Source organism: Venturia canescens, chromosome 11 (assembly GCF_019457755.1).
Source record: "Venturia canescens isolate UGA chromosome 11, ASM1945775v1, whole genome shotgun sequence".
Taxonomy (NCBI): Eukaryota; Metazoa; Arthropoda; class Insecta; order Hymenoptera; family Ichneumonidae; genus Venturia; species Venturia canescens.
In genome coordinates this window covers 3,835,665-3,862,913 of record NC_057431.1, presented here as the reverse complement: position 1 = coordinate 3,862,913, position 27,249 = coordinate 3,835,665, and the positions used below count along the sequence as shown (strand labels likewise).

The 27,249-nt window shown below is 41.8% G+C and overlaps 3 protein-coding genes across 12 annotated transcripts; 1 reads left to right on the top strand and 2 right to left on the bottom strand.

Annotated features, from left to right (window-relative positions):
• Positions 1 to 6,303: 6,303 nt before the first annotated feature.
• Positions 6,304 to 13,610, bottom strand: l(2)k09022 (HEAT repeat containing 1 homolog l(2)k09022). 2 transcript variants are annotated; one of them, XM_043432169.1, is made up of 7 exons: positions 13,416 to 13,610; positions 12,994 to 13,142; positions 8,089 to 12,884; positions 7,664 to 7,981; positions 7,170 to 7,606; positions 6,637 to 7,090; positions 6,304 to 6,546 (listed from the first exon to the last, which is right to left on the bottom strand). In XM_043432169.1, the coding sequence occupies exons 2-7, from the start codon at positions 13,133 to 13,135 to the stop codon at positions 6,376 to 6,378; spliced, it is 6,318 nt and encodes a 2,105-aa protein (XP_043288104.1). In that variant the 5' UTR covers positions 13,136 to 13,142; positions 13,416 to 13,610; the 3' UTR covers positions 6,304 to 6,375. The 2 variants fall into 2 exon arrangements, with proteins under 2 accessions (XP_043288104.1, XP_043288105.1); XM_043432170.1 differs by having other exon boundaries at positions 13,519 to 13,558.
• A 604-nt stretch (positions 13,611 to 14,214) lies between these two features.
• mRpL41 (mitochondrial ribosomal protein L41) lies at positions 14,215 to 18,415 on the top strand. 2 transcript variants are annotated; one of them, XM_043431812.1, is made up of 4 exons: positions 14,215 to 14,378; positions 14,544 to 14,707; positions 15,019 to 15,321; positions 17,938 to 18,415. In XM_043431812.1, the coding sequence occupies exons 1-4, from the start codon at positions 14,230 to 14,232 to the stop codon at positions 17,973 to 17,975; spliced, it is 654 nt and encodes a 217-aa protein (XP_043287747.1). In that variant the 5' UTR covers positions 14,215 to 14,229; the 3' UTR covers positions 17,976 to 18,415. The 2 variants fall into 2 exon arrangements, with proteins under 2 accessions (XP_043287747.1, XP_043287746.1); XM_043431811.1 differs by lacking the exon at positions 17,938 to 18,415 and having other exon boundaries at positions 15,019 to 17,421.
• On the bottom strand, positions 15,407 to 26,620 carry LOC122417906 (MAP/microtubule affinity-regulating kinase 4-like). Of its 8 annotated transcripts, XM_043431809.1 has the most exons (11): positions 25,980 to 26,620; positions 24,069 to 24,311; positions 23,841 to 23,987; positions 22,756 to 23,076; positions 22,565 to 22,688; positions 22,198 to 22,406; positions 21,886 to 22,097; positions 20,957 to 21,200; positions 20,551 to 20,899; positions 19,982 to 20,445; positions 15,407 to 19,075 (listed from the first exon to the last, which is right to left on the bottom strand). In XM_043431809.1, exons 2-11 carry the CDS (start codon positions 24,204 to 24,206, stop codon positions 18,953 to 18,955), a joined length of 2,331 nt encoding a protein of 776 aa, XP_043287744.1. In that variant the 5' UTR covers positions 24,207 to 24,311; positions 25,980 to 26,620; the 3' UTR covers positions 15,407 to 18,952. The 8 variants fall into 8 exon arrangements, with proteins under 8 accessions (XP_043287744.1, XP_043287737.1, XP_043287738.1 ...); XM_043431802.1 differs by having other exon boundaries at positions 20,551 to 21,200; positions 25,980 to 26,619; XM_043431803.1 differs by having other exon boundaries at positions 20,551 to 21,200; positions 26,007 to 26,619.
• Positions 26,621 to 27,249: the final 629 nt, after the last annotated feature.

Genomic DNA, 27,249 nt, shown 5'->3' with positions numbered 1-27,249 from the left:
CACCGCGCCGCAGATCGCTGCCCTGGCTCAACATCCCTGATGCATGCGCGCTCGAATGTGTCGCCTATTTATTATAGAAGCACCCTGTCAACCGGAGCTCATACTTTTTCCGCCGCGCTTGTTCACGATGCACACTGCCATTTTACAACATTCCAATCAATTTTACGAGATCGGTTGCTACAATTTTTATTCTCTTCTCGTCATTTCCTCCTCGTTTGCCGTCCGTTTGTTATTTCGTTTATTTATATGTACCAGTCGTCAAAATCTCAAGACGACTTTCTTTTTTTTTTTTTTTCATATATGTATTCATTTACAAATCGTATTTAAATGCCAGACCTCTGATTGCGACAAATTAATGAAATTTTATAACTGACAATGGGATTCGAGAGTCGAGCGATTTTAAGCCTGCATATGCAACACGGTGATGCCTATATACATTCCAAATTCCAAATGATGTTGTATTCTCTTTTAACAGCAGTGCGTCGCGGTGGCAACTCGTTACCTCCCATTTCCCATCTTCCAGCTATCGCGGACGAGTCGCTTAGGCGCGGCTCATCCTGAGAGAGGATATAAACAAATGTGTATGATTTACAAAGTTAAATAAAAATATAATGCAAAAGGAGGAGCACGCGAGAGCAGGGAAGATTGTGGGAAACGGGAAAGATTTTTTGATTTAGCGGGTGTTACATGCAACGAGAGCCAAAAAGTATAAAGAACAATGGTATAAATAGCCTCGATGCGCATGGCATGCGCCACATTTAGAGCTTGCGGAAGAGAATTGGAGCTTGGCCCGAATCTGCAGACATATTTGTCCTGGCCGAGTGTATACGAGCAAGGAAGGGGGGGGGGGGGGGGGGAGAGAGAGAGAGACGAGTCGTTCTGTTCGCACGAGGCAGCCCTCGCGCGATTCGCAATGTGAAAGATGCTACGTATTACAGAGGGCTATCGGTATGTATATGTAGGTAACAAGCTTCGAAAGGCAAACCCGTCGGTTTACCGAGGAAATATCGCTCGTAGCAACGCGTGTAATGTTTGGTGCACGGGTTGCTTGCTATATAGCAGCATATATATTGCCAAATAAGCTCAAGGAGAATTTCCTATTCGCAAAGTATCCCGAACGAAGCATCTCTGCTCCCTTTCCCCCTCCGTCCTTCTTCTCCTTCTTGTTCGTTCGAGCAATTAAGCTCGCTGCTCCTATCGTCCAATAGCCAAAGAGCTTGTTTCTCCTCAACCCTAACGTCCTTTATTTCGCATTTACGGTAGTTTCTTCCGATTTTCTTTCGAAAATCTACCGATTAATTTTATCATTTGTATTCCCCGTCTCAGTCAGCGGACAAATATTCCAAGTAATTTCAATACCGCGTAGGGTAGTGTGGTGAAAAATTGACACTTAAGGATTTAAGCAAGTTTCATTGATGAGCATATGGTCTTTCAACTATTTTTGAGTCCCAAAATTGATTAGATGCCCAGTCCTTGTTTCCCGAATTTCGTAAAAAAAATTCCAAGACAAAACGGACACAGCCTCTACGAGGCATAAAAATCGAAATATCGAAATTTTTTAAAATGCGGTAGTTTAGCAGACAGAAAAAAGCTCACCAAGACAGCCAAGTCCTCGTCTTTTGAAGACGTTTCTTGAATTTTTGCGAAGGGTTATATTCGTCGTCCTCCGAAGATTGGATTTACTGTGTAACATGCAAAAAATGGGCACACACCTTGTGTACAAGTGTTAAAGACGAAGATGTCAGCTATGAGTGCGATTTTTGTAAAAAATAAATAAAAAAATCTTTTTTTCCTTATTCGTACTTTGATTACTATTGTGGTTTTTAAAAATAAGTCATAAAAGCGAATAGATAGTGAGAAAGTAATTTGGGATCTATTTTGCTCTGAAACTTGAATTTTTTGGGGATGTCACCGTGGAATTCAACAATTTACCATAATTTAGTCCGTTTTGCCTCGGAATTAAAAACTTATTGGGGAAAAATGGACACTGTGTCCGTTTTACCCCATATTACCTTATATATGCGATGATTATTCATCGACGACAACGATTAATATTATATGACAACGTTTGAGCTTATTTTTGCTCGATCAAACTTGTTACTTAAACATTATCTGCCTCCCATAATAATGACGATAGAAATCTGAAATTTGGTACACTTGTTGTTCATATTAAAGGGTACGAAACGGATTTTTTTCAGATTATTCCGAAGATTATTTCCGTGATTTTTACCGTTACAAAGATAACCACATTTTGAATTTTTTTTTTAGTACTTTGATCAAGGTCAATCGAAGCACTTTTGAACGTTACTTTGATGCATTTAGACAAAGTCTGAGCCGTAATCAACAGTGTACACTTAACAATAACTCATACAAATTGGAATTTACGGGAGATTTCGTTGGTTGTCTACTCGTTCGCTCTGGATACATTTTATGGTAATCTCCGACGACTTACAAATGAACTTATTTTTTTGTTCCTTATCGTTAGTGAGTCTGCTGTTGTACTCTGTAATGAGTTTGATTCCTCTTTCGTCAACGTCGTCGACAACAGCAATATTTTTCACGATTTGGGCACCAAATTGATAGCTCGTACTCAAACACCATTGGGAGACGACATCGCGATTGAGGAAGCTGGTGTCAATATAAAACCGTTCAAAGAAAACCATTGATTCTGGGGTTATAAAAAAATCAATGTACTTATCAAGCAAAGACATAACGTCAGATTGAAAAGAAGAATATCTTCAAATTCGCGGAAAGCTACCCAAATAAAAACCAAAATTTACTTCCTTCTTGTATACTACATGCCCTCGTGCCCTTATTCTTGAATGGCAGAATTAAAGTCATAACTATAATTACCAAACGAACGAAGAAAGCGAACAAATTTTATCCATTCCTGCATATTAAAAAATGAACAAGGCTCAACACTAGTAAGTGCCATCACTATACACAATTTATAGAAAAAATCATAATAATCGCACAACATGATCCATAAAAAAATGATACTTCATGTCCACTACATTTATATCACGTTAAGCTTACTTTAATATTTTTAAAAAAGTAAACAAATAATTCTACCCATTGATTTGAAAAAAAAAAAAATTGTTTTCCATGTAACTTCACAGGTTCTTCAAAAGTGGGAATAAAAGATTAGAAATTAAATTTAATCATGAAGCAAGTGGTCGGAAATTTTTAAAAAACGTATCCAAACGTTGGCAGAGGGACTTTGTTTGAAGCGCTTCATCGATGAATTCTCACACAATTTCAGATTTTTATGAACACTGTTTTTGTGTACACTTTGTAACGGTAAAAATCACAGTGCTAAATTTCAAATTTCTATCATTATTATTATGGGAGGCAGATAATAATTAAGTAACAAGTTTGATAAATACATGTGTTTTGCATTTAAAACTTCAACTCTTCGGTGGCACCTGTTTAAATTCTCCTAGCGCATTCAAATTTGGTGCACATTTTTTTTTTTATGTTGATGATGTTTCCGCGAAGGAATTTGCAAAAAAAAAGTGACCTGAATTGCGGCCACCCTAATATAGATATGTTTAAATTCGGATTTTTCGGCATTTCATTATTTTCGAGAATCACACTGTTTCGCTCGCGCGGGTAAGAAGCTTTTTAAAAGAGTTTCAAGACTCGTGCCATTACTATATATACCTAGTATAGGTATACTCTCATCGTCGCGTTGATGGCTACACCTAACGTTTTTTTCCCTGCCCCCCCGGCCGCCGTCGCGGCGCTTCATTTTTTTTATTCCCCATTCCGTCGGGGTCTATTATTCGCTTTTTCCCTCTTATAATATAGTCGCGGTACTCTTGCGAGCCTCGCGCGAGAATACGACAGCAGGCGAGGTTGCTTTTTCACCGAGAGTTTCTATCGTATAGGCATGAGGAGCGTTTTGTTGCGGGCAGGCGAGCGAGGAAAAGGAGGCCGAAAAGGGTAGGAGGATGAATGGATGCTGGAAGGACACTTGTGCTCGCACTGCCATTTAAGAGCCAAGTCAAAAGCAAGTTACTCAAAGTAGATGGCCCCCGGGCGTTTTAGATGTAGTTCCGCGAAGCACCGAGGCAACTCGCGCCGCACCTCTCCGCCCGCTTTATTTCACCATGCATCTAGGTATATTATATATAGGTAGACCGCGCCGCGGCGCATCGGCATCTCGTCGCATCTCCGAGCATCTCCGCGCGAGCATAAGTTTTGGGATATGCATGAGGTACGAGCGAGGGCTCGCGAGTATCGCCAGAAGCTGCGTCCGAGCGCGGTGCGCGACCAAGAGACGAGGAAAAAAAAAATTCACTGACGCCCCGTTGTTATTGCGATAAGAAAAACAAAAAGAAATCAACAAAGCTCGCTCGCTGCTGAGTTTTTATTCTCTTTCTATATATAGCGGCGGCGAGCGAGCCCCCATCGTTCGGTATCACGACAGACTACCCGAAAGATGTCTTCCTCTTTAAGCTTTCGAGCAGCTTTAGCGGCCTGCCCTCTCGTTTCTCTCCTATCTTTCTATTTAATTACCAGCCAGAAAAGTGCTTGCCTACCCCTTTCCTACCATTTTCTTTCTTTATTTCTTTTTTTCTTTTCTCCTCCGGTTTTCCTCATCTTTCTCCGGGCATTAAAAAATAAAAGATGCAAGATGGCCAAGCCGAACTAACGCGAATCAAGAGCAACGCGGAGAGCATCTAACGCGAGAGCCGAAGGCCAAAAGCCCCGCGCGCCGGGGAGGATCTTGTGACCCTTCCTTCTCCCTTCGTAGCGAGTGCTCTACGTGACTCGAAAAAATTACCCCAATCGCCGATAGAGTTCTTATTCTCTCGCACCCTCTCACCCCGAGTTATTCACAACTGCCCGCGTCAACGAAATTCTCCAAAAGTTAAACCCACCGTCACTTCTACCATTTCGACAATTTACAATTCGAATAAGATCGCAAACTTTCGAAAATAACAGACGGGCGGGCGGCGAGGAGCAGCGGAGACATCCTCTCTACGCGTGAATAAAAAAAAATTTTCTTGCGCTCGCGTATAGGTTCGAATGTTGGAAAAAAAAAAAAAAAAAAAGTATCTTGCTCGAGGCGAAACGGATTCGTATCATATTGCGGATTGAAAAAAAATTAAGTTGAACGAAATAGTCGAGCGTTGTTGTACTGCGCAGTTATACGAGTGTCAAGAGTCACCCATTGAATGACGATTAATTATTGGAGTGAAAACGAGCGAAATGCAATATTTACCGGAACCCTGAACGTACCGTCGCAGCTCGTATTACGAGCCGCGATAGTAGTATACACGATGTATTTCCCCTTAACATCGCGAATAAATTCTTTTTCGAGCTTCGTATTCGAACAATGAGAATATAGAAAATTTACATCGATGACTTTTGTTAACGTTGCGCCCTACGAAACACACACAACGTCGTTCCATTATTCGTTCGTAATACACATATTTTACAAATTTTTATTTCTCATCGACGTCGAGCGATCGTTATACGTATATTCGAGGTTAGTTGTTATTGGTACATTTTGATCGAATATCTAGCTTCTCTCTGCAGTTTTTGCTCCCGCATCTATAAGCGAGAACCAAAAAACACGTTTCTTCTTCGTTCGCTCGATTTGAAAAATTTTCTTTTGTCTTACCGCATTATGGTATCTTGAGTATTCCAACTTGGCGTTGACGAGCGAGCAAGCAGCGAGAGGCAACTCGAGCACTCTCGTTCGCATGGTTCGCATCCATGCCTCCATGCATCCAGCACCCGTGACGACCGTTGTTGATGAAAACACCCCAAATATCTCGTACTCGTATATATTCTTGTTTCGTACTCCATATTGTCTCGACTCGATCCACATTATATTATTATAAATTCCACCAAATTTATCGGAAAGACATGCTATTCGTCAAATCGCTTATTATACTCAATAAATGTAGCCGTTGTTGTTGGTTGTTTTTGGCGCCAATCGAAACAAAGCTAACAGTAGACGATACGAGAGATATGACTATGACCGACCGACGCTCGAGCTGCCCTCTTCGCGTCCGCCGGCAATTTCGGAAACTGCCGCACCGCTGCTACCACAACCCCTCGTACCGCCAGGTGACGCGAGTGAGATCATCACGTTTTAAACAAACCCAAATTCTGTCTATTTGATATTTTGTGGAATAATATTTGTCTGCGTACAATTTCCTCGCGACACCGTGCGGGGATCAGCAATAAACGCGATGTATCTTTTTATGCATGCTCAGGCGGAAGACATGATATTTTTTTAAAATCAGGTTTTTCCTCAGCTTCGTTGATTTCGAGAGAAAGATTATGTTAAAACGCAACATTCTGCCTTTATTTACAAGAGTTACCGAAGCTACAATCCTTTTTGTTTTTGTTTTTTCATTAAAAATATTTTTGTAACGGCTCTCCGAGAATATCCTCGAGCGTTCGAACCGCATTTTGTGCAATCTTTTCCGTGCTCTCGTCCTCGTCCTCCAATAATTCGGCCAAAAATGGTACCGTTTCCGGCAGAAGAGGCATGAAATCTTCGCCAAGTTTTCTCGCTATCTCGACCTGACGAAAAACGATATTTCGTATATCATATACAATTAAACTCGCGCGGTATGAAAAACTTGAATAGTGATGAAAAAATAAAGAACTTACAAGAGCACCGAGAGCGGCACTTCGTACATAGGGCTTGGTGTGTCGAGTTTTGAGAAGAGTCTGATAAACGAGCTGTTTGTGCAGAGAATCATCCTGAATCGCACCGGCAAAAGCTGCGACGCAAGGAACAATAAGCTCGCACGCGCGTTTCTCAAATTCTTGTCGGGTCCCCGCCGTATTTTCGAGCTGATCGACGATCGGCTGCGCCAGGACTTGGAATCGTTCCTGATTTACGAAATTGTGCGCATCATAACCAAAGACTCTATACAGCGTGAGAAGAATCGCTTCGATAAGCTCGATCCTTCGTGACTCTTCCGGTAATGTAAGCAACTCGCAGGGTTCCTCGGTCACCGCTAAATTATTTGCTCTTAACAATGATGAGGCGTGCTTCAAAAAGTGTCCGGCAAACAGTACGAAGAGTGACTTGAGACGCTCCGCGATATTCGCCGACAATCTGCGTAATAAATATTTTTCAAAAATTTATTCGAAAAAAAAAAAAATGATGAAACGCGGAAACGAAATAGTATTCCTACCTATAAAACGTAATATTTCTCTGTTTCTTCTCCGGGAATCTCGCGGCCCAGTCGTAGAGCTTGTAATAAAGAGGTCTGAAGGTAGCTTCGCTGAGCTTGAGAACCAAAGCTACCAAGGCGCGACTGGCGCTTTCCTCGAGCCTAGAAACATCCTCGCTCGTCGCCATTTCCGTATCGACGATTTCTACCTCCTCGCGGAATTGCAATACTTTGAGGAAAAATTTCGCTAGATCCGGAATCGAAGCTTGAAGCTCGTTCGTCGGTACGTTCCCAAAAGATTCTCCAATAATGTTCAACAAAGGCTGTACAGATCGATACAATTTCGATGCGATCAACAGATCGTAAGTCTCCGAGACCGCCGGCAATAAGACCCTCATTGGTATCGAACTTGCCAATTTTTCACTCGTTCCCTTTAATTTTGAGGCTACGAGACCAATCTGAAAAGTAAAAAAAGAATATTAGCGGATGCCGGTCATTTAGCTCGTTCTTCTTACCTTGGGATTTTCGGTATCGGTATAGACGGAACTGAGTCTGGTCAATTCGAGGAGCAATTGATCCAAATACAATGACAAAAAATTTCCAACCGATTCAACTATTTTTTGTAGAGCGCTGACGATACTGACGACCACGAAATCCGGTGATTCTTTATTACAATGGACCTTTAAGAGGCGTATTACAGCAGGAACGAATTTGTTGAGGGATTTAATCGCATGGGTTCTCATCGAAGCGCACAACTCAGCGGTACAGAGTACCGAGCTCGCTAATAACGGACCTTCCTTAGTTTTCATCAATTCCGTCGTCAGATCCAACACCTTTTGTCGTTGTTTTTATTTGTCATAGAAACACAACATTGACGATATTATACGAGAGATAGCGTTGAAGATGTAATAAAAAATGATAAATTTTTTCATATACTCACAGGTTTGAAATGCCCGGGATTATCGGTCGCGAGTAACTTGGCCATAAGTTTCAGGCTGATGAGAGCGGTCTGTTGAATTATTTCGAGTTCCGGGCTGAAAATTTTGCCCTTCCTACTATTATCGACTATTTCTCTTAGAGAATCAACAACGGGTAAAAGTCGTTGATGATCATCGACGTTGAATTTCTTCTGATGCAATCGTAAATTCAACAATTCGAGAGCTTTCTTCCTGACGGCCGATAAATCATGAGCGAGTAATCGCGTCACGGTAGAAACGAATATGGAATTCGGAAGAAGATTGTTAACGGCATCGAAGATATCGTAAATATTGTGGAGGAGAACTTTCCAATATTTGGCTTGAACGTTGCCGCCGGTTGATGCATGATGGAGATCGGCGCTTCTGCCGAAACTCTCGATTAGCAAAATAATTTCAACCATCGCTCGATCGTAAAGAGGCTCCATTATTTCGTGAACCTCCGTCGCCGATTCGATAGTGGCAACTTTGTTGACGAAATCGTGGCTCGTCAAGAGGGCGACTAAAAATTGTACGACCGTGTATTTGTAGTGCCTCAATTGCTTCGGCGAGTTATTGGCAACGTCGAAAATGTACTTTTGAGAAAAATGAATTTTCTTCCGTTCGGTTTCGTTCTCAATGTCGATCGGCAGGGACCTGACGAATTTTAATATCTCAATGGAAACTTGTAAAATTCGAGGGGCCGAAAATTCGTGTGAAATTCTCAAGGCAAATTCCAAACGTTCGGAGGAATTTTTACGAGCCGGCGAGGGGGCGACGACGACGACTTTGTTCGGCAGCAGCGGCCCTCTCCCCGTCGTTACGTGAGCGTCGAAAGTAACGAGATAAAAAATATGCAAATGTTTATCGAGAAGCTGTAGTAATTTGATGAAAACTGGAATTCTCCTGTGTTCGGGAATGTGAGGCAACGATACGACGAATATACGAATTATTTCGCAAGCGTGTTTCGCATCATTGGCCGAAGTGACGATTGGCACGATCGTCTCGATCGTTTTCGATATTATTTGTATGGAATAAGCGTCGTCCTGGCGTAACACCGAACTTCCCATGAACGTAAAAATTGGCATAATGTTGTGAAGAGCAGTTTCGACATTGGCAGTTTTGAATAATTCGACGAGGACCAAAAGGGCGTGATGATGAGTTTGCGGATTGTGAGAAATTCTTATGCACTGAGCTATGAGATCGATGTAAATATGCGCTTCGTTGATCGGGTAACCTTTCGTAGTCAAATGATAAATCGTCGAAAGAACCAATTGGTTTACATACTCGAGGGGGTTTTGAATCTCGAAGCTCAATGAAACTCGCAATATTTCGAAAAGCATCGGTATCAAAATTTTCTCGTTCTCTATGTTTTCGGCTCTCTGAACGAATTCCAATATCGTTATACCCCGTTTCCAATCCCCCGTATCGGTTACCTCGGGACGCGGGGGTTGTCCCCCGCCGCCTCCTCGCGATCTTCTCTTGCTTCTCGAATTTGCTGTACACTCGGATTCCGGTAGTCGAGCATTCTTCATTCTTCTCAACTCTTCGACTACCATACTCGCATCGATTTTGATCCTTCTGACTGCCCTGTTGCATGCCGCGACAACCGCTCCGATTTCACACTCGGTTACAACGTCTACGAGTTTAAAGAATATTTTTCTCGCAAGCAAGGGTGATACTTTACGAGCTCTCTCGTAAAACTCTTGGTCGATCTGTTTGATCATTATCGAGCTCGGTGATACCCGTCGAGTGATACCGGTGGGGTGTGTGCCCGCCGATTCCATAGATTCCGTACATTCGATAGGAATAATTGGACGATGGTCGGACATTGCGAGATCAAAAATCTCGAAAACACAAGTTTCCAAAAGCGACTCGACGCTCGTAGAATTGAATCGTTGAAAAATATTTCTCAATGCTTGACAACTGAATTTCTTCGAGTCCGGAGGAGCAGCAGCAGCAGCATCCGTTGCGCATCGTTTGTAAAGCTTCAAACCGAATTTGGACAAGTCGACGAGTATTTCCGGAGCGTTTACGTGCGTAAGAATTTGCAACAATTGGGCACTCATACGTACACAAGTGTTTTCTTCGATAATCTTACGGATCAGTGATTTTCTCGTTTCCTCCAGATTTTTTCTACTTTCTCGCTCGAGTTGATGAATCACGTCGGGATCGGGGGATAAAAGCGTGTACATAAGGAGGGACAATTGTTCCGGATCGATCGAGAGATCGGCGCTTTTGTTGGCGAGCTCGTGAAGGAGGCTCGAAAAGCCCGGCATCGTCAGATTGAACGTTTGTGAAATTTTTTTCAATATCTCGACGGCGGCCAAACGGCAAGGATCGTTGGGACGCGCCAGTCCGACCAAGAGATTCGGTACGAAAACTCGATCCTCGAATATCCAATTGTAACTTCTCGTTGATTCGAGAATGTCGAGGCTGATTTTCAAACAGTGCAGCGAGGTTTGAGAATTAACGGGTGCGGTGAAGAATTGCGATAGAAATACGAGTATTTCTCGGGAGCTTGAGAAATGACGCTGAAAAAAAATCTTCAAACACCAAGAATAATGAGCTCTTCGGGAGGGTAGGCTCATACCTTCGAAAAGTATCTCCAAAAGTCGTAACAATAATATCGCTCTCTCTTGGTCATTTTCAAAATCGATTGAAGCATTTGCCGCCTTATTAATGTCTATCCGACGATGCACCATCTCGATAACGTATGTGCACGCTTGAAGAGGGAGAATACCTTCGGATGTCAGAGCCAAAGCCTCGCTTATTTTGTCGGCGTTCAATTGATTACAGTTGCCAAGTCGACGGACTTTCGGATAATACTTGGTCATTTCGGCGGCTATTTCTATAATCTCGAGGGCGATTGAATTGGACAAGGAACCGACGGGTACTCGACATACAGAACCGAGGAGTAACAGATTGAAGAACATGGATGTCGCGTCACCCCGACAAGATTGTGATTTTATCGTTCCAACGATATTTTTAATCGGTGGCAAAAGTTCCCATTTAAGAATATTGTGAAACGCGGCGGAGCTTATTGCCTCGGCATTCGCTCCCTTTCCTCCTCCTCCCATATCCTCGCGAACCTTTTTCATGTAACGATTATTTTCCGAATACTTGGATCTCAATATTTCCATCGATATATCAATTTCTTCATCCCGACTCGGGAACAAATATGGCATCGTTGCGATAAAGATTGACGTGTCATCCTCGACGTCCTCGCATATATCCAACAATAATTCGATTGCCAATTTAGCGAGACCCCTTTGTTTTTGGCTGTTGCATTGAGCGAGCAAAATCATGAGCTCGTCGACAAGAGTGTCGCGCGGAAAGAGCGACTTCATCAAGCCTTCTCGTGGCAATTTCAAAAGAGTCTTGACCACTCTCGAATCTTGGTCGCTGAATCTCGCAATCAGTGCCTTGTTCACCATCTCTCGGAATGTTTCGGTAATCTCTACTTCACCGCGAGCTATTATTTCCAATCCAGCGATTCTCTGATAAGGAGACGGATGATTAAGCCGATTCAGTATGTCCAACGAATCCTTAGCGTTGCGGGCTCTCGAATGCCAGCGCATCAACAGCTGCAACGTCATCTTACAACTCGTATCGTTCTCGCTCTTTCTCATAAGATTATTCACATATTCGTCGAATCTCGATGGATAACGCTTTTCCACCTGCTCGAACAGATTAGCCAAAAATATTTTAGTTTCCTCGCTCATTTCAATATCATCGTATGGTTTTACCATACATTCCAATATAAGATCGATCTCGGTATCGTCGAAACTCGTCCCAAGAAATATTTCTTCGAGCGCGCTTCTTATATCATGGCTTTCCTCGGGCGTTCGGCCAATAACGAGCTCGAGGCAAGTCCGTATAAGCGGCACCATGAATATCGTCACGTCCAAACCTCCGCCAAGCTTCATTCTCGATAAGTGCTCCACGAACGATCCACGCGATTTTGCAACTCTCAATGCTACTTTTTCAGATACCCGAGTTGGACGGTTCAAAGAGTTTTCATAAATAAAAAGAATCAATAGAACCGCTTCGCAGGGCGACTGAGGATTTTTCATCAATTTCAAAATAAGATGATCCAATGTTGCAGCCTCGATACTCGCTCTGGTACATAATTTTCCAAGGATCAAGTAACTGCTCGTTTGAAAACCGCGTATCGAACTCGTCAGACCTTTCGTCAAAGACGAGAGAACGTGACTCGTTTGTATCTCGCTTATAGACGCTGTTCTTTCCAAAGCTCCGACTATCAACGTCGTATAAAAAGCGTAAAGCGTGCTCAAACGATTTGCCTTATCTCCAAAAATCATGGTGGCTTGTACCACGTGTCTGCACAACAATTTCAACAATCCATTGTCCGTCGCCGCTCGGTTAATCAGCGTCAACGAAGACAGAGGAACTCCTGGTTTTTGCAAACCTTCTAACCATTTCCACCTGTCGTTGTTCGCCGAAAGATCAAAGAGCTGCAACGCCCTGACGAATATTCTTGTCTCATGGTACGGCAGTATCAGCAACATAAATTCTTTTCTGTTGTACTCGTGAATGCGAAAACGATGGATCAACCATTCCAGAGCTTTGTGCGCGCTGTTCAACATAAAATATGGCGACAAGAGGATAAGAAATTTCTCTATCCCGGCGTTCAAACGCGCGTTTGCTATTGAATCCTCTACCGAACGCTCCAAATTCAAGGCATCCCTTGAGAATAATGTGCCTTTGAATTCCCCAAACGAATCGCATAGCTGGCTCAAATCTTCCAGGCCGCTCTGACCTGTGACAATAAATTATATTGCATTGACAAAATTTCTCAGTCTGTTTCGTCGCAATGCAAAGAAAATATAATATAATATTCATTAGTTGCAACACGTAATTCTACGGACCAATGTTCAAGACGTTCTCTCTGTCAAGATCAGCCGCTTCTTTTGGATCAAATAACAAACTTGGCCGCTTTTTGTTTTGTAGCAATATTGAAGTTTGCGGAGCACGCAGTTTATTCAACTGCTCCGCCAATGAAGTTGACATTTCGAATCTGCAAATACCGTTTTACGATCGATTTACAATTTTCATTTCAACATAACCTCCAAAAATTGAGAAATCCAATTATTACATCGCATTCGTATAATTTTAATCACAAAAATTCAGTATCCACAACAAAAATCCCCGATTAATTTCATTCCAATTTTATCACAACCAAAGATAACAATTGTCAAGCTTCATAGCGCTAATATATTTTTGATAAACCGCCATAGCGGAAGATCTATAACCTCATGAACGCGAGAAGGATGTTTTTTTCCCAACTTACACGTGATGCACTATAATTACTGTCAATGAACAATAATTTTCGTGTATGATCTCCAATTGATACTTAGTAAACACTGAATTAATGATACGTTGTAATTAATTACATTGTTGCAACGAAATTTTTAAAAACTCGAAAGCACGTGTTGCTTGCTCGGACTATATCGACTACTCGATCCCCACTCGATGGAGACTATGAACCTGCTCCTCTCTCTCTAGTCTCCATGAGTACTCCTCTGTATACGTTGTCTGTACGTATACAGTCGTAGTCGTCCAACACTCGTCGGTCGCCACCCGCCCGGCCGCCCGGCGCGGCACCTCCGTTAACTTGGCCCCCACATTTGATTATTTCAAACTTTTATTAATGCAAATCGTTTGAGAGTCATTAGAGAGAGTATGAGAGAAAAGGAAAATTGTTTGAGAGTGATTATTTTTTTCGTAAAAACGATTTTATTTTTTGGCGTGAAGCTGGCCCCCATTTTTTTTATCTCCTGGAAAAATGGACTTGGACGTTTCATTTTTTTTTTAATCGTTTGAGAATCATTTGAGAGAGATTGAGAGTGAAAGAAAATCGTTCGAGAGTTGAGATTGAGTCTCTTGATATACGCGAATCTGAGTCACTCCCCACCCTTCAAGTTTCCTGACCTGTATGTAAGACCGTGCTATCGTATGAATTCTAATGAGAATGAGAATCTCTGCCGCCGAGACTGTAATTTCCGAATTTATCGACGAAAAAGATTATTGCGACATCTGTGCCTTGTTTCTACAACTATCTTACCCCATTTTTTTCAGCTAGTCACTTTGCCCGACCCTACCGAATGAAAAATGAAAGCCACAAGCCGCCGGCTGCTTGGCTGCTGAACCCTCGTCAGAATGGAATATTCTATTATTTAAAAATAGAAAAATCTAATACTTCGACGACCGTGTCAAAATTGGATAATTATTCCAAACAATCACCGCAACTCCGGTGAGTAATATTTCATTTGGAAATTGAAGATTTTTTATTTTCTGATTGATCAACCAAATTCCGACACTATACGCGAGAATTTGTGGTTAAGATTGTTTTTTTTTTTTTTTTAATTAGAAAATGTTTGAAACAATAAAAAATGTATGTCTTAATCACAATTATCAGAGAAATGGCGTCGGCTTGCAAAATATCAATTCGTGGCTTAACAACTACGAGCGTTCTCCTCGGCAAAAAGAATTTTAAAAAATTTCTATTGTACAATAAGAGAGGCACGGTGGATTTTAAAAAGCGTCAAGCCGTAAATCCTGATCCGGATATTCCAATCGATAGTGAGTATCAAAATCGAATGTAAATACTTGTGCCTAGCAGTTTTTTCACACCCGACGATCATTCATTTTTCTGGATAGTCAACTTGATAAAAAAGAATTGCATCATCAAAATCAAATGTAAAGGAGCTGCTTTGTCATTGCAAAGATTTAAAAAATTTTGCAATTTTTCTTTGACAAGGAAAACAATTGTGATTTTATGTATTACTTAGTTAGGTATCGCTGTCAGCGATGGCTTTTGAAAAAATTCAAGACTCTCTCTCTCTCTGTCTCCGCTATAGAGCTCGAGCCTCTTTTAATCTATCAAATTTCAGATCGTGGGGTCAAGAGCACCGGTTACACGGTAGATGGAAAATTCATACCAATACCCGAAAAAATACCTCAACTGATAGTTCCCGATCTCAAGAATTTTAAGCTCAAGCCGTATGTCTCTTACAAATCTACGGATGTGACGCAGAGCAAATTTACGGCGGAAGATTTGTTCACCGCGATATACGCGGATAAGATAAGAAGAGATTTTCAGAATAACAAATTGAAGGAGAACGGCGAGCCGATCGAGCCGAACCAATATGAAAAGCTAACGTCGCATGAAGCCAAAATTCTTGCGGACAAAACTGGTACGGATATATTTGCCAAGGATGCATATGCTATTAAAAACGGTATTAGTGAGTAAAAATAAGCCGTATTTACGGAACACACATATTGTCAAATTTCAACATTTATTTCGCTCGATCGTTCTCATGCAACAAACGTCCCCCCCCGCAGTTGTTTTTGAAACAATACACAAAGATACGCGCGGAATATTCGAGAGAGAAATAAACAAATAGCGATTCGATGATGGTGAACGAGGAAAAATTGCTTCGTTCCCGCTTCCTCGTTGTACGTACGACGCGTCTTATTTATTACATATTCTTCATCCTCAACGCATTCCCCCTCCGTATACATAATATATATATGTATCGCTATGCGAAATATATAGACATATGTATATATAAAATCTACCATAAATTTTTTTTATTCCGATTCTAAGCCATTATTATATATTTTTGCTAAACCAAATACTTGCTTTAATATTCTTCCATCGAGCGCGGGTTACAATTTTCGTCGCACATTATTTTATTATTTTATTTCATTCATGTCGCACACTTATTCTCATCGCCTTTGTCCCAGCAAGCTTCAAAGTTCATCCAACTTTTTCTACCACATTATTGCTGCTTGTCGAATCTTCCATCTTTGTTTTGTCTCCTCCTTCTTCTTCTCCTTCGCCTTCTTTCCTTTTATATATTTACTTTTTTTAATTTAAATATAAAAAATTCATTGTCGCGAATGAACAATCGGCTGCTGTACACTCGGAAGATATGAAATTGTCGATAACAAATGAATTTAAACGATAAAATATAGAATTTTAATTCTTTGCTCAAATTGAATAATCATTATTAGGTACTTACTTGTACGCTCGAAACGATTGTTCGCTTTGTTAACAACAACGCTCGCGATTCAGCGAGAGATGCTGTTTCTACATCCTGGTCATATCTCAATAAATAACAATAAAGAACGGTTTTTTTTTAAATAAGAGCGATGTAACGTAAACAGCGATTCTCTAAATGCGCTCTAAATCATTGGAAAGTTTATAAGATTTTTCAAATTGAGCTCTCGCGCCGCTGGTTGCGCCGCAAGACGGCCGCGTCGCATTCTCACATACTCTGATATGATGAACTTGCAAATTTTTTTCACTTTCCTCCTGATTGTTGTCCCATTTTTTATACAAGTCTTTGTCTTAATTATCATTTTTATAGTAAATAATAAGATCCCACAGAAATATATTTGCATCTATTGACTTTTGGAAATGGAATTTCCATCCTTATAACGAACACCTTCATATTTTTTGTGCGTTCGTTTATGCGTCACTCGATGATTGCTTATTTTTAGAGAATCTTGCTCCTCGAATACTCATTCGAAACGTATTATTTTCCATTTGAGCCAAGTTTCATTAATTTCTCCTTTCTTCTCCTTCGTCCTAGATCAAACAGTTTTATTTTACGTAGAAATTGATGGCTCGTTTATTCGTTATGAAATGTTTGTTCCTCAAATTATCGATCGACAAAAAACAACAAGTTTCCGTTGCGTACGCTTTGTACCCTTCTTTTACTCATAATAAAAGGATCCGATTCAATATTATGTTATTTATTTATATATTCTAACTGTCCGGCGGTATAGCGATCGTTGGCGCAAAGGTCAACTTTTCAAAAATCACATTCGTATGTCCCTTCAAAAAACAAACAAAAAAACGTAATTTGTGCTTGTTTTTCTGCTTTTGGGTTATTTACAACAACAATGATTCATATGTATGACGAGAGGCACACTGTACTCAACACTCACAATTTCAATTGCTACTATGCACAAAAAATTTCCACATCTACACGCTGTCGTTATTTTGAGCTATCTCGATTGAACTTTATCGATAAACTAATTATTTTCGTACGATATACATTTCTCTAAATTCTCCTTTACTCATTATTATCATCATCATCTTTTTCTATATTTAAAGAGAAAAAAAAACATATCCCTCCTGGATCGTCTCTTCGCGATGCATCAATCTATTTTCTTTTCGCGGTGTTTGAGCATGGATACCTTTTTTGTATTGAATAATATAGTTGGCAGTACAATACGACTTGTTCAATGGATTTGTATTTCGTGAAATAAATATATGCTCTGGCCTCTCCTCTTTTCTTCTCGGTGATGCGCGCGCCCGCAATCACCGCTCAACGCTTTCCGTGCAGCATCGTTGGCATTTTTTTTATAGTCACCACCGTCCCCTTTTCTCCCTTTTTTCCATTCGTTCGAGTCTTATAAATATATATATATAGACCGTCGTGTAAAAAAAAGAGCATCGAATGAGTGTGAGCTACCCGCCAAAATCCCTGCTAGTCCTTCGTATCTGAACTTAATATATATTTATTCTTGCGTGATTTCGATTGGGTTTTTTTTTATTTGTCATTTTTTTTCTTCTCCTACCATCTTTCCTGCCGAAAAGATTAGCGCCACGAATTTTCTTATACAATTGTCAGTCTATCATAAAATTGATTACGTTGCAAGGTGGTAATACCAATGTTATTTGTATTATTTTTATCTATCTTATTGTATCCATCATCTACCAATTTTTCTTGATCGTCGCGAGGATACAGCTCCGTTTCTATCGAACGTTATTGATTTCTTTTTCTTTTTTCTTTTAGCGTCAATGGTGTCAATTCTCCGTTCGCGCTCGTTATAAAAAGACCGAAAAGCGAATATAAAATTTTTTACGCTATTCTTCCTATTTTGCCACTCTGCTCGTCGGGAATCGCGATTAAACGCAACGAGCGTCCCAACGAAAATTCGTCATAACGGGCGAGCGCTCTTTTATATAAAATTGACAAATTGGACATAGAATTGGGGATAAAATCTGGTGAGAAAAATGTATCGAAAAATTGTTGTACGATATGTCTCCGTGGAACGGTTGCTGCATGTCTGCTCTCCTCCCCTCGCTTTCGGATTGTACGATTCAATTTATTTTCCAATATCCATATTCACGATCATCGTCTCACCTTCTCATCGAGTACTGATTTAACGAATAATACGAGATAAATATAACTACGAATTAGCCCTTTGGGAATCTATAGAGGAAAACATTTAAAAAATGGTAAATGGCAAAATAAAGAAAACCGTAGAAAATGTTTGTTTCATTTTTCAGTGCGTATATATACCTCATCATCGAACGGCGCTTGATCCTCCGAGAGGAGCTTATTTATCCTACTCGATTATTATATAATTTATATTATTTTTCGATCGGTTTGGACGTTGCATACATTATTTTTCGTTCGATTAGTTAAAAAATACGAGCTGCTCGTCGATCTTACATCATATAGTTATGCACGACGCCGCGTATAAACGCGATTATCCACATTTCTTCTATATTAGGTCGTACCGCGCGGCAGCGGCAGCGGCAGCGGCGACGGCGACGGCGTCGATTATTCTCATACTTTTCACGCACGTGTTGCACGAAAAACGCACTCGTTTTGACCCGTATCGAAGTTGACTAGCTATCTCGTAAAAGATAAACTCGAGTAATAAATCATAAGACGAAGATTATGATACGATATAGTTTCGGTGTTATTTGCGACGTATCGCATACCACGGCAACGCGATGTTGCGCACCGACGCGGAGCCCCTCCTCCCTCCGCGTTCAACGTTTCCAGCATATCATTTGGCTTATTCCATCGGGTCTCCAGCATTTTCGAAAATGGTCGGATGGGGGCTACTTCCGCTCGGCCACAAGAAGCCACCGACGCTGCCAGGAGGCAGATACGATGCCCCTCCACCACCCAGCCCAACCTGGCATATATATAACGTCACACGTTTTTTTTTCTTTTTCTTCATCTTTAAAAAATAATCGTCAAGACTCGAATGAGATTACGATCTGAATAAAATTGAGAGCATGCCCAAAGTGCGTGACGAAACGAGGCGGTATCTTTAACGAATAATTCTATACAAAATTCTACTCATTATCGCGGTCACATTCATTACATCATATGAGGGATCATCCGGAATTTTCGGAACATCGGGAATAGCCGGGTCGGGGATTGATGGTTCGTTGGCCAAATTCAAAAGGCTAAATGCGATGAGAAAAAAAAACGGCAACTTGATTTTCAAGATGGTGAAAAATAAAATATGATTTATTGCGCGATGGAGTAAATATAAACAATAAATAGGAACAAATTGCAGCAGGTACGCGCTCTCTCTCTCTCTCTCTCTCTCTCTCTCTCTCTCTCTCTCTCTTCCCTCCTCTAGGCGTGTGCGTGATCACCATTACAAAACTACTGACTGAATAAAATATAAAATACGTGTATCATCGACTACCACCTGCTACTCCACCTTGAATTCTCTTTAACGCGGATCATTCACTCTTCTTTTTTTTTCTTCATCAGCCACGTATAGGTACTAACAGTAGGAACAATTATAATAAGACGAAATTATAAATAGAAAAACGATTCCTATATATCGAAGCGCATGGATTGAAAATTATCAGTTTGCCGATTCGTAAATGCTGGATTCGTCTTTTTTTTTTTTTTTACGAGGCCTATTGAAATTCGATGAGTTTCCGGCGATGAGCGGATGTAAAAAGAAAACTGATATTTTTCAGTATAGCGTGCGCGAGCGAGCGCGCTAAATTCGAAAGAAAAAAATATCTACGCTCTGTAATGAAATGCATCTATCACTCTCGGATCACGAGATGATTACCTGTTGACTCCACAGAAGTGTTCTTTCGGCCAATTGGCAGTCGGCTGCCAGTCTCGAGGGTAGACTCTTCCATCTTTCTTCATCGCGGTCGCGGTCACGATCTCTCTCGAAATCCGCCGCCGCCGCCGCCGCCGCGTCGACGTTGCCCGCCGACAGAGGTGGCAAAATTTGGGTACGTTGGGCCATTTTATAGCTGTCCTGACGAGGCACGTGGCCGTCCCCCTCGCTCCCGGCCCCGGCGGTTCGTCTTCCACCGCTCGAGACATTCGGCAACGGGGTTGGGCTCCCGCCCCCTCTGTGTCTGTGATAAAGATTTCTCTTTTGCTGTAGCATTCTCTGTTGCACCATCAGTTGAAGCTGCATACCCCCGGAGTCGCTCCGGATTTTGAATTGTTGTTGACTCGGTGACGCGGAGCTCGGCCGTATATGAACCAGATCGAGATGTCCCCGCGCTTTCCCAGAATCTGTTTTCATATAATAAAACAGTCAATATTAATAAACCATCTTGCATACATTTGATTAATTCGTCTCTCTGCCGCTCCCCTCGTCCAACTGTTTTATATATTCACCCTGAATACTTCGCTGCTTCTCCGGTCTGTCTCCGGTGCTTGTTTGCTGGCAAAACATCAGTCTCGAGCCACCGTCCGAAGCGCGACGGCCCTGACTCGCGCGTGATATTCTTGCAGCTATCGGCGATGGACTTTTCGGCGGAGGAGGAGTACACGAGGGTAGACTGCTCGTAAAGCATCCGGTTATCGTCAAGTCCGGAGGACATCCGGAATCAAAGCTCGATTCAAACAATTCCGAGGATGAACTTCCGCAGCCTCCTCCGCGTCCGAAGAGACTCGCTCTGCTCGATGGATCGATCGGATCTGCGATTGGACCGTCAAAATGATACTGCTGCTGCTGCTGCTGCTGCTGCTGCTGCTGCTGCTGCTGCTGCTGTTGCTGCTGCTGTTGCTGCTGCTGCTGCTGTTGATAATCGCTCAAACGACGGTTCACGATTTGACTGTCGATTCGTTGACTTATATCTCGATCCAGACCCAATCTGTGCTCTTGTAATTTAATTTGAGCCTCTCGCAACTCGTCCCCGCTCGGGCCTTCTTCGAAATCACCTTCGGCGCTGCAGCAACCCTCGTCCGTCGACGAACTCGTTGAACTGAACCGCTTGCCTCCTCGTCCTCCTCCGGCACCACCACCGCTACTTTCTTCTCGAGTTCTGAAGCACACAGCGAAAGCACCGAGGTCAGAAAATATCACTTTTTATATCTCAATTCACCGGTAGGTGATCGGCGTTTAAGACGCATCAGATCGTATAGACGCCCGGACGATGTTTCTCGTAGACATGAAAATGCCAAAAAGTAAGTATTTTTAAAAACGCGTAAATATTGAACTTTAAGTTTCAAGTTTAATCCAATAAGCGCAACAACGGATAATTTGACTGAAAGGTATTTTCCAACGCGGGAAATACGATAATACAAGAAAGACAACAAAAGCAACGAGTAACAACACCGGGAAAGTACAGGGGTTTCTTAAATGCGAAAAAAAAAGAATCAAGAGAAAGCGTAATTGACAGAAACGAAGAGTTACCGGAAAAACTGAAAGAGGTACGACAAAGCCCGAGATCGTTCCAATCTCCCACTCAATCCTCAACAAAATCTTGGTTATTCCGCGCCGAATCATCTTCAAAATCATCAACGTCCGACTAAGCTATCGCTGCAAATTAAAATCAAATACGAATCAAGCGCGCGCGTATCAAGATTCTACGGAACGAAAAGAAAATCCTTTTTGTCGAAAATTCATTCGCCCGACAGAAAGTATTTCAAGAAAATAGGATCGAAGATTACAGCGCAATTACGGCGCATAATGTATAAATATAAAATATTGAGCATCGTCGTTATTACCTCGATTTGAATTTGTCGTCTTTCGTTCTGCCCACCGATGCTGGCCAACAACCGTTGTTTGTCGTTAGATTTGCTCCGCTGCCGCCGCCGCTGCTGCTGCTGCCGCCGCCGCCGCCGCCGCCGCCGCCGCCGCCTCGGTGGTGCTGTTTCAGTCTTTCCAATAATAAAAAGTAAATGGCGGCATGATGATCGTAGCTGTTATTCTTAAGCGACTACGCCGCCGCACGATCAAAAATAAGAGATAAATCGATTAATTTTTATTTAGTTTACGAATCGAAATTGGAAAAAAAAATGCTCGTATCGTCTGCTCACGTCTTTGGTGCGCGTTACATCTATTCCCAAACTGTGCATGAGCCTGAGTATTTGTTCGTTCGGTTCTTGTAGGGCCGAGGGCGGGTTTGGTACAATTGTAGAAAAAACATCTTCGGAACCCATCATCCAGCGGTGCCTCTTTATTTGCGGAATCGTGTAACGTTTACCCGGCTCCAGGACCAACATTTTACGAATCAAACTTTCGCAATCTGCACCCCTCGAAAAATAAATATCTTATGCGGTTATTCGCGATAATCGAATCGTTTAATTCGAGCAGTGTGTGTACTCGAACCTGCTGCTGCTGCTGCTGCTGCTGCTGCTGCTGCTCAATGCGACAAATATATTATTATAATGCGTATATACATACCGGTGCTCATGAAATACGGAATGCGAAAACGACCGCTGAGTACACGGTCGCGAAGCGATTGAAGGGTCGAACCATCAAAGGGCAAAGCCCCGCAGACAAGGACGTAAAGGACGACACCGAGGCTCTGAGGAGAGAATAAAACATTGATAATAAAATGCTAGGCTGGTAATAAAATGAAGGGGTGCGCTTACCCAAACGTCAATTTCCGGTCCAGCGTAGTGTTTGCCGCGAAAGACTTCGGGTGCAGCGTAAGGCGGGCTTCCGCACCACGTGCTCAGTCGTTCTCCAGGTACGAAACGATTGCTAAATCCGAAATCGGCTATTTTCACGTTCATTTGAGAATCGAGCAACAGATTTTCGGCTTTGAGATCACGATGAGCGATCCCGGTAGCGTGACAATATTCAACCGCCGATAATATTTGGGCGAACGTTGATTTCGCCCTCGATTCACCCATCCGACCGAAACGGGCGATGTAATCGAATATTTCCCCCTTATTCGCATACTCGCACACCTGTTTAAACCGATCAACGAGCCAACAACCTGGTTAAACATCATTTTTTTACTCATCCGCATCGGTTTAATTGCGGAGACTAATTAAAACTAAAACTAATAAGCGATCATCCCGCCCCGTGCGCACCAGGCGACCAAAAGTAGGAGCCTAGTCCTGTGTCTCAGGTTAACGCATACATCGTATATAAATCCCTCGCAGTAATAATAAAATATAAATATTTCAAGATAACGCAGGGATAACATTGTTTTTTTAAGCACCGTCCAGCGGGTTAATGTCGCGCGGCCCTTATTGCCGAAATACAATAAATTCACATATATTACAGTGTGCGAATGATGAACCTCGGTTTTTTTGCTTCCATGGTCGGTTTTGGCACGCGTCCCGGCTAGCTGCGAGGGGGCGTCGACCTCTTTCATATTTTTATGATGCTCAATCCAATAGTATAGGCGCCTAATAAGAATAGATAACCTCATTCAATACACTCATTCGCAATTTGGCTCATCCCAAATTGTCCTAGCATTTTTTCGCATGTACCAATCTTCCGGTTTTAATGAAAGAAAGAAACACGTGTCAATTTTTTTATATTAACATTATAGCATCGCTCGAAGGCTCATTTTTTATTTTCCAAACGGTCCTGAAAAGTTTAGATTCGTACGCTTGGTTGTACCAACGGTTGTCCCTCTCTGCTCGACCCGGTCCTTCCCGCGCATATTATACGACTACGGTATTCATACTCGAATGAGAATCGACAAATATTATCCACGTACCATGTATATCATATTTTTCGTTTCCATAACTTGATACAACTTAATGATATGAGGATGTTCCAATTGCTTCATTATTTCCACCTCGCGATAAACCTTTTCCAAATTCGTCGAATCCAACTGTGTCTTGTCGATTATCTTAATCGCGACCTAGGACACACGGATCAATATTATTAATTCCTCGAGACCAATATGTTTTCTTATTCTTTGTCGTATACACTTGCTTGTTACCTCCGTTTTAGTTATTCGATGTCTGGCCAATTTAACGACCGCGAAATTTCCTTTACCGATCGTGCCTTCAATGTCATAGAAACCAACGCGAATTTGTTTTTTACTTCCTTGCCCTCCACCACCACCTCCGGTATCCATCTTTGTTGTCCAACAAAAATTCACCTCCTCCGTGTAAATCGCCGCCGCCGCCAATATCCTCTTTATTTCTCAATTCGTGACTCTTTCGATCGTCATGATGCTCATCTGGAATGCATACGCAGCAATTGAAAAATAATATATTATACAATGTAAAACAGTTGAAAATCAAGTTATTGGCTCGTATATGCTTTTTCTCTCTCTATTAATGCCCGCCGTCCCCGCGCATCGTTATATATATATATTTACGCGATTATGAAATTATATTTCTATGGCGACTCTAATGAATTCCAAAATGCTTTCATAAATTCTTTCAAATCCATCTTTCGTCCTACTCACCGCGCACACGCGTCATGTACATTTCTATGGGAGCTAAGGGGAATTTATGTATATATATTAATACGAGGAATGCGAACACGAACACGCATTTACGCGATTGCTGAAATTGTCATTCCAATTGTGCGCACGACATTATTTTTAGTTTTAGAATTTAATGGACGTATTGAAATATAAAAAGACGACGAAACGAAAATGAAAGAGAAAAATTCTCGACCGCGTGCGTCATTGCTTACGCAGGTCGGGGAATATCAGCCTTTTTCCGCTCCATCCTTCTCCCCCCTCCCTTTTGCTTGCAAAGATGCTCTACCGTTGCTCCCCAGATATCTTGTACACACACCGGCGTCACCCTTCTCATTTTCTTTCTAGCGAGTTCACATTTACAACAACAAAAAACATCCTTTTCCATCGGTCATCGCGTTTAATATAGTTCCTTACAAAGAAACAAACCGTACAATTTATTTCATCTGCATAATAATATTATATAATAAAAATTTGGCCGTTATAGAAAATTCGATATTGAATTCAATTTTCGTAAGGACGATAATTTTGTTTGTAACTCTTGGATTTTCAACAAAGGTGTTTTTTTTTTTTTTTTCGTATCCTCCCTTTTCTTTCTCGTGACCGGGAGTCTCGCGTCATCGTCTCGCACGACCCACCGGTCGATAAAAGGCAAAGGACCTCGTGAATGTACTATTTTACGTTCGACGATATAGACGTTTCTTCAACGGGCCGAATAGAGTTTTACGAATTGCGCGGATCTTTGAAAAAATCGTGTTTTTCGATCCCATATAATAAGAATTACGTTTTTTTTTTTTTTTTTTAATTTTTTTATAGATATAACGACTAACGACACTCGAATCGATTTAAAATTTGCTAAGGAACGCAAAGAATTTCCCAGTTAAGGAAAATAATTCCATCATACGAATTCGAAGGCTGCAATAACAATAAGTATATAGTATACGCATCGAAATGGACCGAAGGGGCGATCGCTTTTTGAATACAGATTTCTGAGAGCTATATAGGGTTTTAAATTCAACTTGGAATCACCGAAACGAAGAATCGACCTGTCGAGTATAAAAAAAAAAGCCAGCAGTGTGAGCTCCGCCGCGCTCTTTTATATAGTATATCGAAAATGATGGGGTTTTAACAAACACACTTGATATCGGAACCATACTATATATTCCACTTTAGGATCGAACGAACGGACTGCGCGCGTTAAACGTGAATAACTGCGGAAAAGTTGGAAAATAGAGAGAACCCGCGATCGTCGTTGATAATTTGACATTTCGGGCGCAGAACCGACTCGATCGTCAACCAAAGCGGTCGCGAAAGTTTGTAGTTTAACAAAAATCCGATGAAGCTTGACCGGTAAAAATGATGAAACCAAAGTTGATACGGTTATCCAAAATTCAAGGCAAATGTTTTGAGCGGACCGACCGGACGAATAATTTGTTGTCTGCTCACGAGAAGGTGCTCACGAGAGAGGGAGCCGGTGATCAGTCGGCGTCCTTATTTCCATCAGTGAGAAGAGCTCGGTGCTGAATATCCGCAAACAAGAACTTGCGGTAACTCGCAAACAGCGTTTTTTTCCAAGTTTTTTTTTTCGATGCAACGAATCTTTCTAATGCGCGCACATTCACAAAAATACGAGAATTTTCGTTCCTCCGGTCGTCATGACGATGACTGGCTTTAACGACGGTTCGATACCGACTAAAGGGACGGCCATGTTACTACCCTTCAACCCTCTCCGTTCGTCGACGAGGAGGAGACAAGTCCGAACAGTAATGGCAACCACGAGACGACAACGCGACGACGACGTCGTCGTCGAGGAGAGTCTCACGAGGCCGACGACGCCGGGACGAGAACTCTTTTTCTTGCTTTTTCTCAAAGTTGTTCGATTTCTCTTCTCGGTATCTCGCGAAGCAAAATACGAACTGGTGAAACACGCAACTTCCCCTTCGTCGTAGCCACAGAGAGGGAGATGCTCGAATGTGTATAGACTACAGCACGTGCGTGCGAGTCTGCGCGGCAGAGAATACACACGCGTCATCGAGCGATGGCATATGCAGCGCCAAGTGGCAAAAAATCGAACTGAAATCTTATTCTACCGGATTTCGTCGCGAATATTGAAAAAAAACCGAAAAAAAAATTGCGAAAAATTTGATTTAATTTCCCGAATCCGGCTGTGCTCCGTTTTTGGACGTAAGATATTTGTGATGACCGCAATAAATCAACGAAAATATTAGGCGGATTGTTGACGCCATGACAGCTTTGACACCGGTCGCGAAACACATTTAATTAAAAATAATTCGCACATTAGTCACAACTATCAAGAGCACAGCCGGATTCGCACCACTTCACTGCACTCGAAAAAATTTTTTTCAAGACGTTTAGAACAAAACTCGCGGAGAAATCCGATAGAACAGTACGCGAAGCGTCTGACGCTAAACCGCGGCCATATGGAGACTGAGAACCGTGGGTACCGGGTTCGCCCTTCTGACGGTAGGTTCGCTAGTCCCGTTTGTCGGTAAAAGCGAACTACCATCGGTTACATGAAATATACGGAAACTTTCAAAGTCCCCGAACCTCGAAATTTTTTCAAAGTCCTCGAATCTCGGAATTTTTTTAGTCTCCGAACCTCGAAATTTTTTCTAAGTCCCACGCTCCCTTTAAAAATTTTTTTTTTTTTGGTCTCTGTGGCGACTAG